Source organism: Paramisgurnus dabryanus, chromosome 17, assembly GCF_030506205.2.
Source record: "Paramisgurnus dabryanus chromosome 17, PD_genome_1.1, whole genome shotgun sequence".
NCBI lineage: Eukaryota > Metazoa > Chordata > Actinopteri > Cypriniformes > Cobitidae > Paramisgurnus > Paramisgurnus dabryanus.
This window is the reverse complement of record NC_133353.1, coordinates 29,893,719-29,909,956: the sequence shown is the minus strand read 5'-3', so window position 1 is coordinate 29,909,956 and position 16,238 is coordinate 29,893,719. Positions and strand designations below refer to the sequence as shown.

Sequence of the window (16,238 nt, the reverse complement as noted above, 5' to 3'; positions counted from 1 at the left end):
CCGGCGTAATAATCAAGGACTTTGCTGCTGTAACATGGCGGCAGCAGGCGTAGTGATATTACGCAGTGCCCGAAAATAGTTACCTGGTATTGAAAGTTACCAAGGGGCCTATTTTCGGATTCTGCATAATATTATTGCATCATTTGGTAATTTTTGAGTGGGATGCTAATGGTCTAATCAGATTCAATGGATTATGCTAAGCTATGCTAAAAGTGGTACCGCCAGACCCAGAGATCGGCTGATTGGATTCCAAAATGGTAAAAATGAAACGTTTCACTCTAGGGGAGATAGAAAATGAGCCTATTTTCAAAAAAAGTGGAGTGTCCCTTTAAGGCAGGGGTGTCCAAAGTGGGTCCTGGAGGGCCTGTGTCCTGCAGAGTTTAGCTAAAACTTCCCTTACCACACCTGCCTCAAAGTATCTAGTCTGCCTAGTAAGACCTTGATTAGCTGGATCAGGTGTGTTTGATTAGGGTTGGAATAAAACTCTGCAGAGACACCGGCCCTCCAGGAGCAGGAGTGGACACCCCTGCTTTAAGGGAATGAGGCGCTGTAGCTCATTTGCATTTAAAGGTACAAACATGAAAATACCGCAAAATGGGCATAATTTGTACCCTTTAAGATAGCATGTATTCCAACGGGATTTCACATATGTGTATGAAACCTAAGGATCTCTGTTATTCCAGCGTTTGAGGATGTTACAAAGTGCATATTTTATGCTTTAATAGAAGAAAAACATCTGTCCTTTCATCCAAACAAGTTAACACTGGACCATTTTACAAAATGTCCTTATTTGGTCAGTAACATGTTGAGTAAACTATTCCTTTAAAGTGAGATTAGGAATCCTGGAACCTTAATACAGTACTGTACAAAGATGCCCTTTGCAGTTGATTCAATTTAATACAAACAGTTTTAGATACCTGCTCCCCTTCCTACTCAACAGGTGTGTTTCTACCCAATGAAAGACAGTGAACGCAGCGCTAACCATTGTGCCTGAAGGCTGTTCAAGAATATTAATCAAGACTGTCAAGATCCACAGGCACTCGGTACACAAATGACTCATCCCGAACACCAGCTCAAGGTCATGGAAAAAAAGTGGAGCTTTTCTGCCTGGTGACAAATGACCTTAACTGGACACATGCACAGTGGTTTCCTGTGCAGAGACCTGGGCATCTACTTTACACATGGAGAAATGATGACGCCAGTACCCGAACCATAAATAGCTCCCAACAAAATGGATGAAGATTAGTTGATTTTAACTGACCTTGGATTTAAGAAAAAAGTACTAATGAGTCATTTATGAAAAATCCTTTGAACCTCTTACCACATTATTGTGGTATCTCTTTGGCTATTGTGAAACTATGACATACTGTAATCATCCCGATTTAAAATCCCAAATATCAAAATTTTTTAATATGATCCCAAATGACTTGAAAGCAGATTGGGAGGTCTAAGATTTGATCTTAAAACGTTATACATTATACATCGAAACTGATCGAGGTCCTGGACCCAACCTTCTCTACAATTTTTGTAAGGGTAAAATCAGGCAAAAAATCTTGTAGTGTGAGCCAGGGTTTAATTACTACATACTGATCAGAGGTTTAGACTGTAAAGTACATACATAAATTATATAAAAACATTAACAATTTAAAAAATCTTACCTCCAACCCTATCTCAAATCCTCCACCAAGTCCGGCAATCCCAATGGCTGAAGGAGCAGACCACCCTGCCGCAAGAACAGCAAAACAAAGTTATCAAACTGACTAAATATATATTTTTTTAATTACATAAGATATTAAACTGTATACAGAAAAAAAACTTTACTTAGGACCTATTGGACACTTGGGACAGATCTTTTTATCTCTCCTCGCTTAGTTCTGCTTTCATTTTACTTTACAGTACTTTCATTTCTTGCATTTTATATTCTTATTATTTTATTTTTATTTTTCTGTATTTCCTTACATACGCATGTAATGTTTACATAAACGCATGCAAATATATACTTCTTAAATTGTTATTCGGTGCTTTATGAAAAATATTATTTACTAAAACACTTTCCAAAACTTAAAGCCACAATATGTAAGATTTGAGTAATATAAAAGTTCCCAAGGATTCGTAAATGCAGAGAAATTCCTATTTTAAATAATGGCTCATCCCTTGTCGTTGCCGCCTATCAATGAAGAAATGCTATCCTCGGTTTCCGGTTGTAGAAACTGGCAACAAATTTTAGTCAAGACTCCCTGGAAGAAGAGATTTTATCTCTCAAATGGACTATCCTGGTTAAACAAATAAAAAAATGTGGACAAATGCGGAAGTGGTAATTAAAAAGCATCTAGTATTGTGCGTTGCCACAAATTTTATTACAATTGCATAAATTAATGTGATCAGACATACAGGCAATAAAACGTTAATTAATTATCTTATTTGTGAACATGATTAGCCAATTCCATAGATATCTCGATGGAGAATATGACATCTCCCATTGTTTTATACTCCTTCATAACGTAATTTACCTTCACCTTTGTTATCGTTTTGAAAATGCGACCTCTAGTGGTGAAATCCCAAATAGTGTATACTATTGTAGCTGTATTTCAGCTTTAATTTAGACAAATTTTGGTTCCCCAAAAGCCTCAGAACTTTTATGCTTTAAATAATGTAATACCATGGTAAAACACTGAAATATAAGACTCGGCGGCTTTGCATGGCCATAAGGAGTGTTTTGTTTGTTCAGCTTTGAATGTTGCTAAGGCAGCTGCCACACATACATAATTTCTTAACTTACCTAATTGCTCTAATTGGTCTATTTACTTTTAATAGTTTTGGCTTAGACAGGAAGAAAAAATAAAATGCATATTTACACAAAACCAAAAAATGCTTATGACCTAAGCAAGCAAATCTATTCTACCCAGAGTAAACGTCAATACATTAAAGACAAAGTAGGAAAAATCCACTTACTCCCGTCAGCGAGTCGACAGATGACTATTCCACTGCCGCCCCTCGCGGTGATCATGAAACCCGCTTTAAAAACAGACAAGATGGCCAGACCCTGAGCCTTGGCAATGACATGGGCTGGTTCAGGTTGGGGAAAAGATAAAAGTAAACATATGAGACAGACATTACAATTGTACAGACAAAACTGCTCTCAAATCCAACAAGAGTTGATATATAATCTGGAAATGCAAGATGAAACAGGTTGCCGGAGTTTACTGGTGCTTTGTGCTTTTGCACTGGCTGCACAGATATGATGATGTCACTGTGTGAGGGCATTCATGTCACTTGTTGAAGACGTGCATGAACAGATATTTGGCAATGAATTGATAGAAAGTCAAACACTACAAGTTATGTACATACAGTAGATGATATCAGTCTACAGTTTTGCCAAATTTGAGTAGTAACTGTACATGTCTGCTATCAGCACAGTTATGGTAAGATCTGTATTAGACAATACAATTAAGACATGAAGTACAGTAGGTCCCAAAAAGTTTTCTTTCCCATTCTGAGATTCAGTTTGAACTTCAAGTAGGGATGCTAAACAATTAATCGCGATTAATCGTTAGCAGAATAAAAGTTTTTGTTTACATCATATATGTGTATATAACTGTGTATAATAAATTTGTATAAATAAATGTACACACATGCATGTATATGTTTTAGAAATGTTTACATGTGTACATACATTTGTATATTTATGTATAATTTATATTATCTATAAATATAAATACTTAATATATACATTTTTTTTTCTTAACTCTTTCCCCGCCATTGACGAGATATCTAGTCAATTAAGAGAAAACGCTTCCCCGCCAATGACGAGATTTTCCGTCTTTCCGCAATACCGCTATTATCCACCAGGTGGCGCCCTTCCGCAACTTTTTAAAACCGGAAGTATTGCCCTATGGCAAGCGGCTGCATGTCCGTGTCTGTTTTAAAGATCGCTCTGAATATGATCTCTATGAAAAGTCCGTCATAAAAATGGAATTATTTCTGCTTTTTGCTCAAAATATGGTGTTTTTGCAAAAACCTACCCATATTCAAAAGCTGATTGCAAAAGAACCACTAAAGGTAGGATGAAACGGTTTTTTTTGTTTGAAAGCAGAGGGTCTGTTCTTTCATTTGGTATATTGTATGTTTATATATTTAAAGAAGAACATTTTCTGGAAGGCATTAAACTTTGGTGAAAATCATGAAAAACGCTGGCGCTGGCTGGCAACTTTTTTTTTTAAATGCTGGCGGTGAAAGAGTTAAAATTATACATGAATGTGTTCATATTTATATATATACATATTTATTATACACAGTTTACACACATATGTGATGTAAACAAAAACTTTTATTCTGCTAACGATTAATCGCGATTAATTGTTTAGCATCCCTAACTTCAAGCGATTGTTTTGACCAGGAACACACCCCTAAATGCATCAAAGCAACTGCCATGTGATTGGTTGATTAGATAATTGGTTCAATGAGAAATTGAACAGGTGTTCCTAATAATCCTTTAGGTGAGTGTATTTATCAATGGACAGCTCCTGACTCTACTGCCAGTATTTTTCTTAAGATAAGAAAAGGTTAAGGCACAACTGTCACTACACTCAACTTCGATGAATGTCTTGTCATTGCTTAATGTTTGTTTGGGACAGCAGAAACAAAAAGTTACCTGGGATAAGTTTGTCAGGTCCCATCCTGCTGGATATTTCAGTGAACTCTCTGAGAATCTTAGCAGCCTTCTTGGCCTCAGACTTGAGGTTTGCAGGTATTGGGTTATTCACTAAAAATAAACATCAGGGAAATACGTTTTAAATATATTTGTTTTGATATATAGTTCAAAAGTATGTATTACTATACCACATCACATTGTAACAACCTGAAACGTCATGAGGCTGACGACTTGCGTCTTCCTGAATTCTTTAAATTCTACTATGCTAAATCATTTTGTTGTGACAATAACCATGCTAAATCTTTCAAACCTCAAAATTAATTATAAAAAAATGTAGGCTATTTTAAGCTACGTGCAAGGTGAAACACGAGAAAGTTATCACCACAATTATTTACTCCTTTATTTAGAAGGGCTCTTGCCATCTTAGTGTGACAATTTGTTAACTTTGTCAGTAACACATCAAATGTCAGCATAAACAAACAGGTTAGTTTGTTCATGTCACTATAGATAATACACTTATCATAAAAGACATAGTTGTAAACTTTTGGGAGGAGTGTGCTCATTCATTCACCCCTCACCTTAATTTTCTACTAACTCCACCTTAATTTGGTTAATAAATTTAGGCAAAGTCCAGAGGAAATTCCCCTGATGCAAATAAACAGTTTAACCCTTGTGCCTTGTTCCAATTCACTACCCTTTCGTGTTGTTAGCGGCCAAAAATGGCCACTAAATTAAACGGCTGTAAAAATGTATCAGATTAATATTTTTTGCATAAATCTGTTAACTCTTTAATTGCCAAGCTCATAAGTGATGCCACGGACTTGAGAAAAAAATTGTGTTTATTTTCCAAACTACTGTAGTGACACCACTTATAAACTTAGCAATGAAAGAGTTAAAATCATGGCATTTGGAACACATTTGGTACTTTTGAACAGTACTGAGGTTGATTAACAGATTTATGCAAAAAAAAATTGGAAAAATAATTCATCTGATACATTTTTAGAGCAGTTTAATTTAGTGGCCATTTTTGGCCGCTAACAACACGTAAGGGTAGTAAATTTGCCCACGGTTCATTGTTATGTTTTTGAAAAATTTCAAAGCATTTTCTTAAAATATATGTAAATATAAGATTTGTCACCAAAAATCATTCCATTTGTTGAAACACAGAGAAAATTGTGGCCAAATTAAGACTAAAAAATAACAAAAATGGCCCCAACAACACATAAGGGTTAAACATTTTTTGCTGTATTGATTACCTTTGGAAAAACATGGTTTTACTTCTGAAACTATGGTTTAACAATGTTTTTTGTGGCAAAACAATGGTTTAACTAACTAGGTTTTTTGGTTTCAACTGTTTTTAAGTAAAACTAATTATCGAAAGGGTTCCCAATAATAATCACTGGGTCAAAAAGGGACAAGCCAGGCTGGTGGGTTGAATTAACCCAGATTTTTGCCCTGTGTGTCCTAGCAAGGAAGGGTACCCTGTAAAAAGTAAAAGTCCTTCAATTTAAAAAATCATGTATTTTTTGTGTTTAAAAAAAAATAAAGAATTATTGTCACTTACATTTTTTAAAGTACATCCAACCTTCACACACAAAGTCATAGGTGTTTGACAGTAAATTATGGTACTGTACAAGTATTATAAATTCAATAAACAATACTCATACCGGTTGAATTACTTCAAATTTACATCATAATATTTGCATTTCTAGTCTCATTTTGATGCACCTCTGCTGTTTTGTTTGTAAGAAAAATGCCAAACTGCCCAACCTTACCTACATACTATTTATGAGCTATTTTTATTAGTATTTTTAATAAAAGCAATCGAGTAAGTTAACGCACAAAATATTAGTCACACATATTTTGATCTATTGACAGACTACACAAAAAGAAAATGCACATTGCTCAAATATATACAAACAAAAGTCAAAACAAAAGGTATACTAAAAAGTATTTTTAAAAACTACCACACCCTTATTTTGCAAAATAAATTAACACCTAACTCTCTATGAATTTAATTTTGTGGGATGAATTGAATAACTTTTGTCATGAGCTCCCTTTCTGTGGTTTATTTTGGGAGGTGCTTGTAAACGTCAGTTTCAACAATGTCGTTCCAATTGAAGAATTCTTGCAAAACCAGCCACATCAACAGGACAATTCACTTGTATGCCAAGGAAAAACTTGCTTCAAATCTTAATAACAAGCAACCACCAATTAAGATATTACATCCTGCTGTAAAGTCCCTAAGTCTATGCACTTTACCCTACTTCTATGATTAAAGTCACTGAAACAATGTACAGTAGGAAAAAGTAGACGGAAAGTAACCAAATCACAAAGGGTTTGTAACTTGGCATTCTTAAGAAGATAAAGGGATAGTGCTTGGGTACAATTACAATGTAAATGAATCACTCAAGTATTTTTTGTAATAACTGCACACCTGTTTAGCTACATTTCGATAACAAGTCGACACTTTAATTTTTTACTATGTATTTCATTTTTAAAATGTATGTAGGATAATAAAACGTCAGAAAACGTGAGTGCCTGTACAACATTCACACGCATTCACGATGTTAATGGTTTATTCTTAGCAAGTTTGCCTCCGTAAGCAACACTTATTTTTTCTATCAGACCATGTATTCTTAGATTTAATATCCCCAGGTTCATCACATGAACAAGCAGATGACTAACAAAGAACTTGTTCACTGTTGCTTCAAATCATTTCCAAAAAAAGAAAGACAGAGGTCATGTTCTGGTTTTGCTCATGCACAACACTTTCAAACCTTATTTGTTCTGAGGTGCATGTAAACATTGTTTCATTAATAACAGAGTGTTGAGAGAACAGCCGGCGGCATTTCTATTTGAAAAAATAAGACCCAAGGCATGTGAAAGTACATGGGAATGGTCTAAGAACTCCACTCTTAAAGGGATAATTTACACAAAAATTTCGCGCACGTATGTTCCAAACCTATTACATTTCTTTGTTTTGCTGAACACAAAGAAAAATATTTTTAATCAAGCAAAAAATAGAAGCACCCTTGACTTTCATAGTAGGAAAAATATTATGGTTCTCATGGTTTGGTTACAAAATTGCTCGTTATCTTAGCAGAACAAAGAAATGTATACAAGTTTGAAATAACTTGAGGTGAGAAAATGATGAAAGAATTACTATTTTAAACTATCCCTTGCAAAGCAACCATACACCTAACGCTACACCAGTGTTTCTAAAAGTGTGGGGCGGAACCCCACTGGTGGGAATAGGAACATTACAAACTGGAAGAAATTTGGTCATTTTTGTGCCCATCTCTATTCATTCCTTTATTTATTGACCGTACACTCAAAATGACACATTTAAAGATAGTTCTAACTTAAAACAACATCAGACTGTGAAGAAAATGGCACGCAGAACCATAGCCTACAAGAATGAATTAACGTCAGAATGTTAATTGAAGCGAAACAAAAACTTTAATGTGGAGAGGCGGTATAGGTGGTAGCAGGTACCAAGCCAACAGTGGACCTAATCAACCAAAAAGCAGCCAAAAAGAAAGTATGATGACATTTGTGAGACACAAAATTCAAACACAGTTATTACTTATTTATTTTAAGTGATAATATATTTTTGCTTGTTTATTTTCTCTATTGAAAATGTTTAATGCTAATATGATGTGATTAAATAATTTTCAACTGTTAAAGCCTAATTGATTACCATTTTGTTGGGGCAACTGGGTGACAAGTGGGACGATTGGGGACAGGTGGGGCTCGGAATGTTTCCCTACTTCCAAAGTGGGGAATGGCAGAAAAAGTTTGAGAAACACCGCGCTACACTAACTTTTATTTGTGCTACTTACATTCATTTTCGGGCTGGCAAAAATTGGGGTAAAAAAGATTATATGGGATTTTGAAATTTTGCTAACCCTGCACAGGGTGCATATTTGGTCGGTCCTGTACCTTGCAAATGTGATGCAGTCCATCAGTGCAGCGATCGTTTCCGCATCAAGTTGATTTTTGCAGTACTGCACGCGCTGAATTAAAGTGATAGTGCATGTTTAGTGGTCAAAATGAAAAGAGATCGACACAAAAATGCAGTAATTTTACCATAAATGCATATAAATAAAGTTTACTACTAGTTTTTCTGTCATCCTATTTGTTTAACCCTCTGGGGTCTAAGGGGTTTTTAGGGCCCTGGGGAAGTTTTGACATGCACTGACATTTGTGCTTTTTTCAGTTGCTTAAAAACATATTAATGGCAAAAGTCTCATAACACTGTGTTCATCACAAACTGGGCTACAATATCATATAATCAACATGTATGTACATGTTTGTATTTTTGAGAGAAAAATGTTTATGCGTGGTTTTTGAAAAAGCAAAATTTTTAAGTCACTGATATAACTCCACAAAACTCATTCTTAACATGTTTCCCAAGACTTTCCAAACTGGATCTAGTAGTCTAGAGTTTTTTCTTCAAAATGATGTGAAAATCATATGGCCTACTCAATCACATAAAGCAAGATATTGATTTACAATTTCTAAGACACTTTTGCTTGAGAGAGGCCGTATGCGTGGAGGCGGGAAAGCTCCTGAATAATCAGTGATTGACAGCTGAGAGACAAAAGAATTGAATAATGAGCCTTGTGGGGATGTTCAACAGGAATGTAACTACCTCTGTAGTAAAACCATGATAAGGTTTACTTTTCAATATAATGTAAATACACACACACATACATATATATATATATATATATATATATATATATATATATTTCTATTGAAATATTTTCTATTCATTTCACAAGTATAAGTTACCTTTTAAAATCCATGGTAGCCTAATCCTGGTAAAGATACTGTTTGGCCATCGTAAAATGAACACACTTCAACACAGGGTTAGTGTTTGGTTGGCCAGCGAGAGGTTTACTTTTGTGCAGTAAAAAGCTCAAAAGAACAACTGCCTATCGTTGTCTGGACTCCTATTTGTGTTTTTGTAATCATTATAGTAGAAACACAACCAGGGACACGCGTGATAAACTTATCAATGTTTGTTTACAGCCACCGCCATTACCTCACGTGTTGATCATGAAAGCAGTGAATGTGTGCACATGCGAGTGATCCTGTGTTTAATAAACTTGCTGTGCGGAGATATGACGCAAATAAATAAGGATTGTACTGTTTGCAATCGCGTATTTTATAAGAATACCAAAAAGCGCGTCGAGTTTCCTGACTCGCGTGTTTGTGTATGTGCGTTCCCGTCGCCTCAGCTGTTTGACGGAAGACAAAGAAAACACTCGCGTCTGGAGAAACTGACACACATCCGCAAGTAAATAAGGATTTATATGTTGGACATGGATCCCGTCACACTGACGAAGCACACACACTCGCGTCTGTCTGGAGATTTAGGCGCGAGTAAACATGTGATGTGTGCAATCGCATCTTTTATAATGATACCACAAAGCGCTTCAAATATGAGGCATTGTGTGTTTGTGTGTGCGTTTGGACGTCGATCGAGTCACACACGCGTCTGGAGATAACTTTAGTTACAGTCACGAGTAAACAAGTAGATGTCATGTTTCCAGCACTCGGATTAAAACTCAACACAGCAGTGAATGGCTGGCTGCAGAGACGGAATGGAATGTCCATTGACTGTGGGGTTGACTAATGAATATGGATGATCTCTGCTCTTTTCTTCAATGGAGCGGGGCGTGGCTCATTATAGATAATGAAGCAACAGAAGAAAGACGGTACATCTCTCTCTTCTAATACAGTTAACAACGAATTACAATATTTGTTTTCGATTTCACTTACATCTTCCAAAAGCAGACATTCCAAGCATTATGTAGACATTTATCTTTTGTTTATATGACAAATATTCGTTAAGTTACAGTTCATTTTTCTGACGTGTTTCTGAAAGGACTTCACTGAGGGAGAGAGAACAAAACGCGCATCATGTTTATTTTCTTAATTTTGCGAAAAGCACAACATGCTGTTTTTATTGGGAGTGTACAGAAAAAAACTAGACAATTTTACGTTTTAAATGATGTATAAATCATATCTGTATGTCAAAAATCAGCAGAGTTATCTAAGTCTCTTTGGGGAGTGATCGAAAATTAAAGAGTTTGCGGCGCCCGCGCCGCAGCCGACCCCAGAGTGTTAATTCCTGGATGAAGCAATAAAAGCAAAACATTTACTAGGAGTTGAAAAAATCATTAATCTGGTCAAAATTAGGGACGCTCCGATCGATCGGCCGCCGATCGTGATCGGCCGATAATGGCATTAAATGACGCGATCGGCACTCGCTAAATTTGCCGATCTCAAGAGCCGATCTTTTTGTTTACTTTTGTCATCATGGCGTTCCTGATGCAGCTGCAATTAGAGACCATTTTAGACAGTGCGAGCATTTTGTAACCCATTGCTCATGTGTGACGTGCAGATTTGGATCTCTCTATCTCTGCCTTTACAGAGATATGCGTATTTTCTATGAGGACGCGCGCCGGTCCTTAGCGCGATGCGTCTTCACATCCCTATCAAACAGCGTATACAACACATATCTATCGCGGACAATTGCATCCTCATGACGAAAGTTTATTACTTGCATTCGTTTTAAAGTTATGAAGGTTTAAACTTCCATTTTCCTCACAGCTGCTCTTGTTTGTGGACACCCGCCGCACGCATACACAGCAGCCTGTCATCAGTGCACATGAAGAGAATGATCTCTCCCACGTCTTAAAGCTACAGTATCCAAATTCATCTCTCAATGAAATTACTCTCTGCTCATCAGTGAAGAACTGTTGTACTTCATACGAATGCGTGTATATTTAATTCATACAGTAAAGGTTGTGAATTGTTTTATTTTAAGTACTTTTAACAGACATAAACCTTTTTAAAGGCATATTACATTTCTCTTTGCAAGAAGAAATATTTGTTGTGCTCATTTATTTGATTCTCTATTAAAACAATAATATACCTAATTTATAGTTTCATTTCTACAAATGGTGTAAACTCTGCTAAATTATAGATATAAGATTCCCATTCCACTGCCATTCTGTGATCGGCACTGATCGGCGATCGGCAGATCATGATCTTGGTGATCGGTAATCGGTGATCGGCCCCAAAAATGCTGATCGGAGCATCTCTAGTCAAAATTACTTGTTCTTTGTTGGATGAACACACAGATCGCTAGCGAACTGCAAATGTAGTATGTGTAAAAGCACAATGGCGCATGACGGATCTGAAAAGCATACGTATTGCTCTACGCAACGCATACGCAATGCATACACATATGTGTGAAACAGGCGTAACCAACCACTTTATGTAGTTTGGTAATAATAATTTCTGATTCGCATATATACATTGTAGCAAGTATCACATGCCGTAGATTCTCCTTGCATTTGTCATACGGCTCTTGATGCACTGCATAACCTCGTCTTCTGAGTGCAGATCACGTAAATAAAACTCTACGTAAGCAACTTATGTCAAATGACATCTCACCCATCAGATATTTTGCCAAATTGCTTCACAAAAGAATGTCTGGCTGAGTCATCGCATGAAGTCCAACCTGATCTCATCAGTCATGACGTAGTTTTAAAGTCTGTTAGTAAACACTAAGCAATGTCTCTTTAATAGATCAGGCGTGTTAGTTAAAACAAAAACACAAACAAGAGGTGTAGTGATCTCATGTGACAGACTGCATAATTTACAACTTGAAAAACACATGTTGACACGCTGAGCGTATCCCACAAATCCCTAAAAACAAACACATTGACACTTGGTTTAATCTATGTAGTTTATCTATGTAGTGCATGCGGTAAGTAAGACTTCTGTCTTATCTTGAAAATAGGCGCATGCATATTATATAAATGACACTAACATGTAGTAAATCATAAGTTAAACAGTGTTCTATAGTGTTGCATGACTCGTACTCGCTCCTCCCGCGGTAGTAACTCCTCCTCCTTCATTTTTCGTACGTTATCGGAAAGATTCGGTAGAGCTGATCTTTCTTTTATAAATCAAATTAAACTAAAGAATCTTAGGAGATATAAAGGATGTAATACTACTCTATAGGTACTCCAGATTAACATCAGAAATGCAGAAACATCTATGCTGTTTCACTATAAAGTATATTACTATACTTATACGACATATTGTCAATCATAATCAGTTTATAGGATTGCAATTAACCTCTATACTTGTATAATTTTAAGTAATCTACCGCCAAATCTGACAAGAAAACTTTTAGAGCTAAGTAGGGCTTATTTCTGTCCCCCGGTAACAGTGGTTGAAAACCTGTGCTGTCATACAGAAGAGTTAAACTAATAAATGCAGCTGTCATATCCAGCGTAACAATGAGAATACAATTTTTGTGATTACTACTGTACAAATAATTACTGCTTACGCAGATCTACAGGATATATTAGCTTGTAATTAGTCAATAACTGATTAAGATTAGCAAAATAAAGCATAGGAAATGCAAATACTTGGGACAGCGCAATTATATCTTAATTTGTAGTTGAAGATAATGAAAAATTACTGATGCAGTGTTGATACGGTGGGATAGCACAAACATCTGCTGTGATGAGAGCCAAATTAAATTTTGACACAGGATTAATTTGAGCTGACATTTACAGTGGGCGACATTTTAATAGTTTAGATAAACAACTTCGTCATATTCAACAATTTATTCACAAAAACATCTTCATTTTTTAAATAAATGGATAATAAGTAGATTCAAGTGGTCAAGAGATGCAAATAGTCCGATTTTGAAATGGATTTTTATATTTATGTGACCGTTTCCGTGAAATCCACTCTGAATTTTATAATCTCAGATTAGGAGCATCAGAGTTTGATTTTGGTCATTTATTTTACAATCTTTAAAGGGATAGTTCGGGCAAAAATGATATTAAACCCATGATTTACTCACCCCAAAGCTGTCCGAGTTGCATATGTCCATCGTTTTTCAGACAAACACATTTTCGGATATTTTAGAAAATGTTTTAGATCTTTCAGTTGATTAAATGTAATGTTACGGGGTCCACACATAGTCCACGACCTTCAAGTCCAAAAAAAGTGCGTCCATCCTTCACAAATTAAATCCAAACGGCTCCAGGATGATAAACAAAGGTCTTCTGAGGGTAATCCGTGCGGTGTTGTTGTAGAAATATCCATATTTAAAACTTTATTAACGAAAATAAATACCTTCCGGTAGCGCCGCCATCTTAGACTCCTCTGTATTCAGGAGAGAGTATTAGCGTAGTGTACGCACTTTTCTTAGTGACGTATGACAAATTCGGAGGGCGGGGGCACAGAGCAGCAGCAAAGTAGCCTCCGTAGGCTGCGTAAGCTCTCATCCTGAATGGGGACGCGACTAAGATGGCGGGGCTACCGGAAGGTATTTAATTTCGTTAATAAAGTTTTAAATATGGATATTTCTACAAAACCACCGCGCGGATTACCCTCAGAAGACCTTTGTTTATCATCCTGGAGCCGTTTGGATTTAATTTGTGAAGGATGGACGCACTTTTTTTGGACTTGAAGGTTGTGGACTATGGGTGGACCCCGTAACATTACATTTAATCAACTGAAAGATCTAAAACATTTTCTAAAATATCCAAAAATGTGTTTGTCTGAAAATCGATGGACATATGCAACTCGGACAGCTTGGGGGTGAATAAATCATGGGTTTAATATAATTTTTGGCCGAACGATCCCTTTAACATGGATGCAGTATTATAGATAGCAAGGGTATATTTTCACAGCATGTCCTTTACATTATATGGAATGATTTTATGTAGAAAACATTAAATCACACAAAAAATTACTTTACCTGAGATTTATAAATATGTTATAATGGACACAAATGCTATCAATCATTCCCTGTCTTGTTTTTCATGCAAGACATAAATCTAAAGGAATGTAGAGGAACCCTCCATATCATGACAAGCTTTGAAAACAGTTTCTGCTTCAAGGTGAGGCGGAGATGTTATATCTCCACCACAGAAGGCTAAATTAATTGCTTTTGTGAAGCAAAGCCGAAGGCAGTCTATATTGTCACGTGTGGGCTGTAGTGTGGTAGAGAAAAAGTGCACGTCATCACAAAGGTGGTATTTACATCACCTACTGTCACACGCCTTAATGCGAGTACAAAACCAAAAACAAACGCCCTTGCCAAGCACTTAAAGTGTCTGAACAGAACTTCCTGCAAAGCTTGTTTGAAGGAGATCACATATTGGTTTATTATAGATTACAGTGGTCTAAAATCGAATAGGTATACCATATAAAAACGCCTAATTGAAAATATCCTTCATTAATTATAAGTGTTTCAGAAATCTTCGAGGCCAAAACAGAAACACTTACAAGACAGATGACATGTCTCGTGCTGTAACGAGAGCTAACGGAATTAAAATAAAACCCAATTGTCTATACATGCTGTGCTAATCTTAAAAAACAACATTATCAGAAAATGGACTTATAAATGACTTAAACTATACGTATATAAAACAACAACATCACCACCACACGTTTAAATGTTTCCGCCCACTACAGGAAAATGAATCGATTAGTTTACGCGTCCGAATGACGATTTAAAGGAGAAAGGCTACTTATCTACTTACTTTTGGGCAGAAGTGCTCTTTCTTTGCCACAGTCGGAGACTTCTCGAAGTTTCAAGTCGACTTTTAGGCACTCTCACCTAGCGCAGGTAAGTGAAGTAAAAAGTGAACACTTCCGATACACCTGCCAAACCTGTTCACTCGACACTTAAAGGACCCGTGGGGTAAAACAACAAAACGAATCAAAATATTAAACATTTACGTCTCAGTAATTTAAGTAGTCCCGTGAACAGAGCAAGACACTGTACAAATGTGCGCGCTTATTTAAAGCTATTCACATTTTAAACTTTATTGTGCCCATATTTTATTCAGGCAACAACGGGACACAGCAGGAGAATATGACGTTTGGCAGGACCCCTAGGCGCGCACTCGCACACATGTCACGTGCAGAGCGAATAGCACCAAACAGGCAGGTCTGCTTTGTAAAGCTATCATTTAATAATTAATATGTCTATATACTTTTATATTTGATTATTTTAAAGAAATGTAAAAGAAGAATTTTATATTTGTGGACACGTTATTCAAAATACTTTTAATGGAAGCCATACCTGTGAATAAGATAATTAATAGGATTATAAAATAGTAAATATAATATGAACTAGTATTAATGGTTTTATCCCACATTTGCCACAAATTTAGGTTTTACCCAAACTCTTTGCACTTACACATACATTATTACATCATTATTGTAATCTATAAACAGGGCCTGTTTTCTTCTGGCACATTCCTTTTCATTATGTGCCAAGGCAGGGAATTGCTTAGAAGTTCGTGTTGTTTTAAAGAACTTACCGTACCATGAAAATCTCAACTTTACCTTGCAGGCTGTTTCTTCTTGTTTGTTTTTTACTATGTATTTTTACACATTGTCATCAGGTCTCTCTTGTCATTTATCACAATAGAGATTTTGATATATTTATAAATGTATAGCCCCTTAAAGAGCTCCCTTGTGTTCTTAATGATTAATTTGTGCTGTAAACCTGTCAGTTTACTGTAAA

The 16,238-nt window shown here is 36.1% G+C and overlaps 1 protein-coding gene across 1 annotated transcript in view; it reads right to left on the bottom strand.

Annotated features, from left to right (window-relative positions):
- The window catches only part of sh3yl1 (SH3 and SYLF domain containing 1), a 30,982-nt gene extending 15,438 nt beyond the window's left edge, over nucleotides 1–15,544 (bottom strand). Inside the window, exons 1-4 of the mRNA XM_065288339.2 lie at nucleotides 15,247–15,544; nucleotides 4,652–4,762; nucleotides 2,953–3,066; nucleotides 1,659–1,723 (exon numbers count right to left, since the gene is read on the bottom strand). Coding sequence (XP_065144411.1) covers nucleotides 1,659–1,723; nucleotides 2,953–3,066; nucleotides 4,652–4,762; nucleotide 15,247 — 291 coding nt within the window. The 5' untranslated portion in view covers nucleotides 15,248–15,544. The remainder of the gene's footprint in view (nucleotides 1–1,658; nucleotides 1,724–2,952; nucleotides 3,067–4,651; nucleotides 4,763–15,246) is intronic.
- Nucleotides 15,545–16,238: the final 694 nt, after the last annotated feature.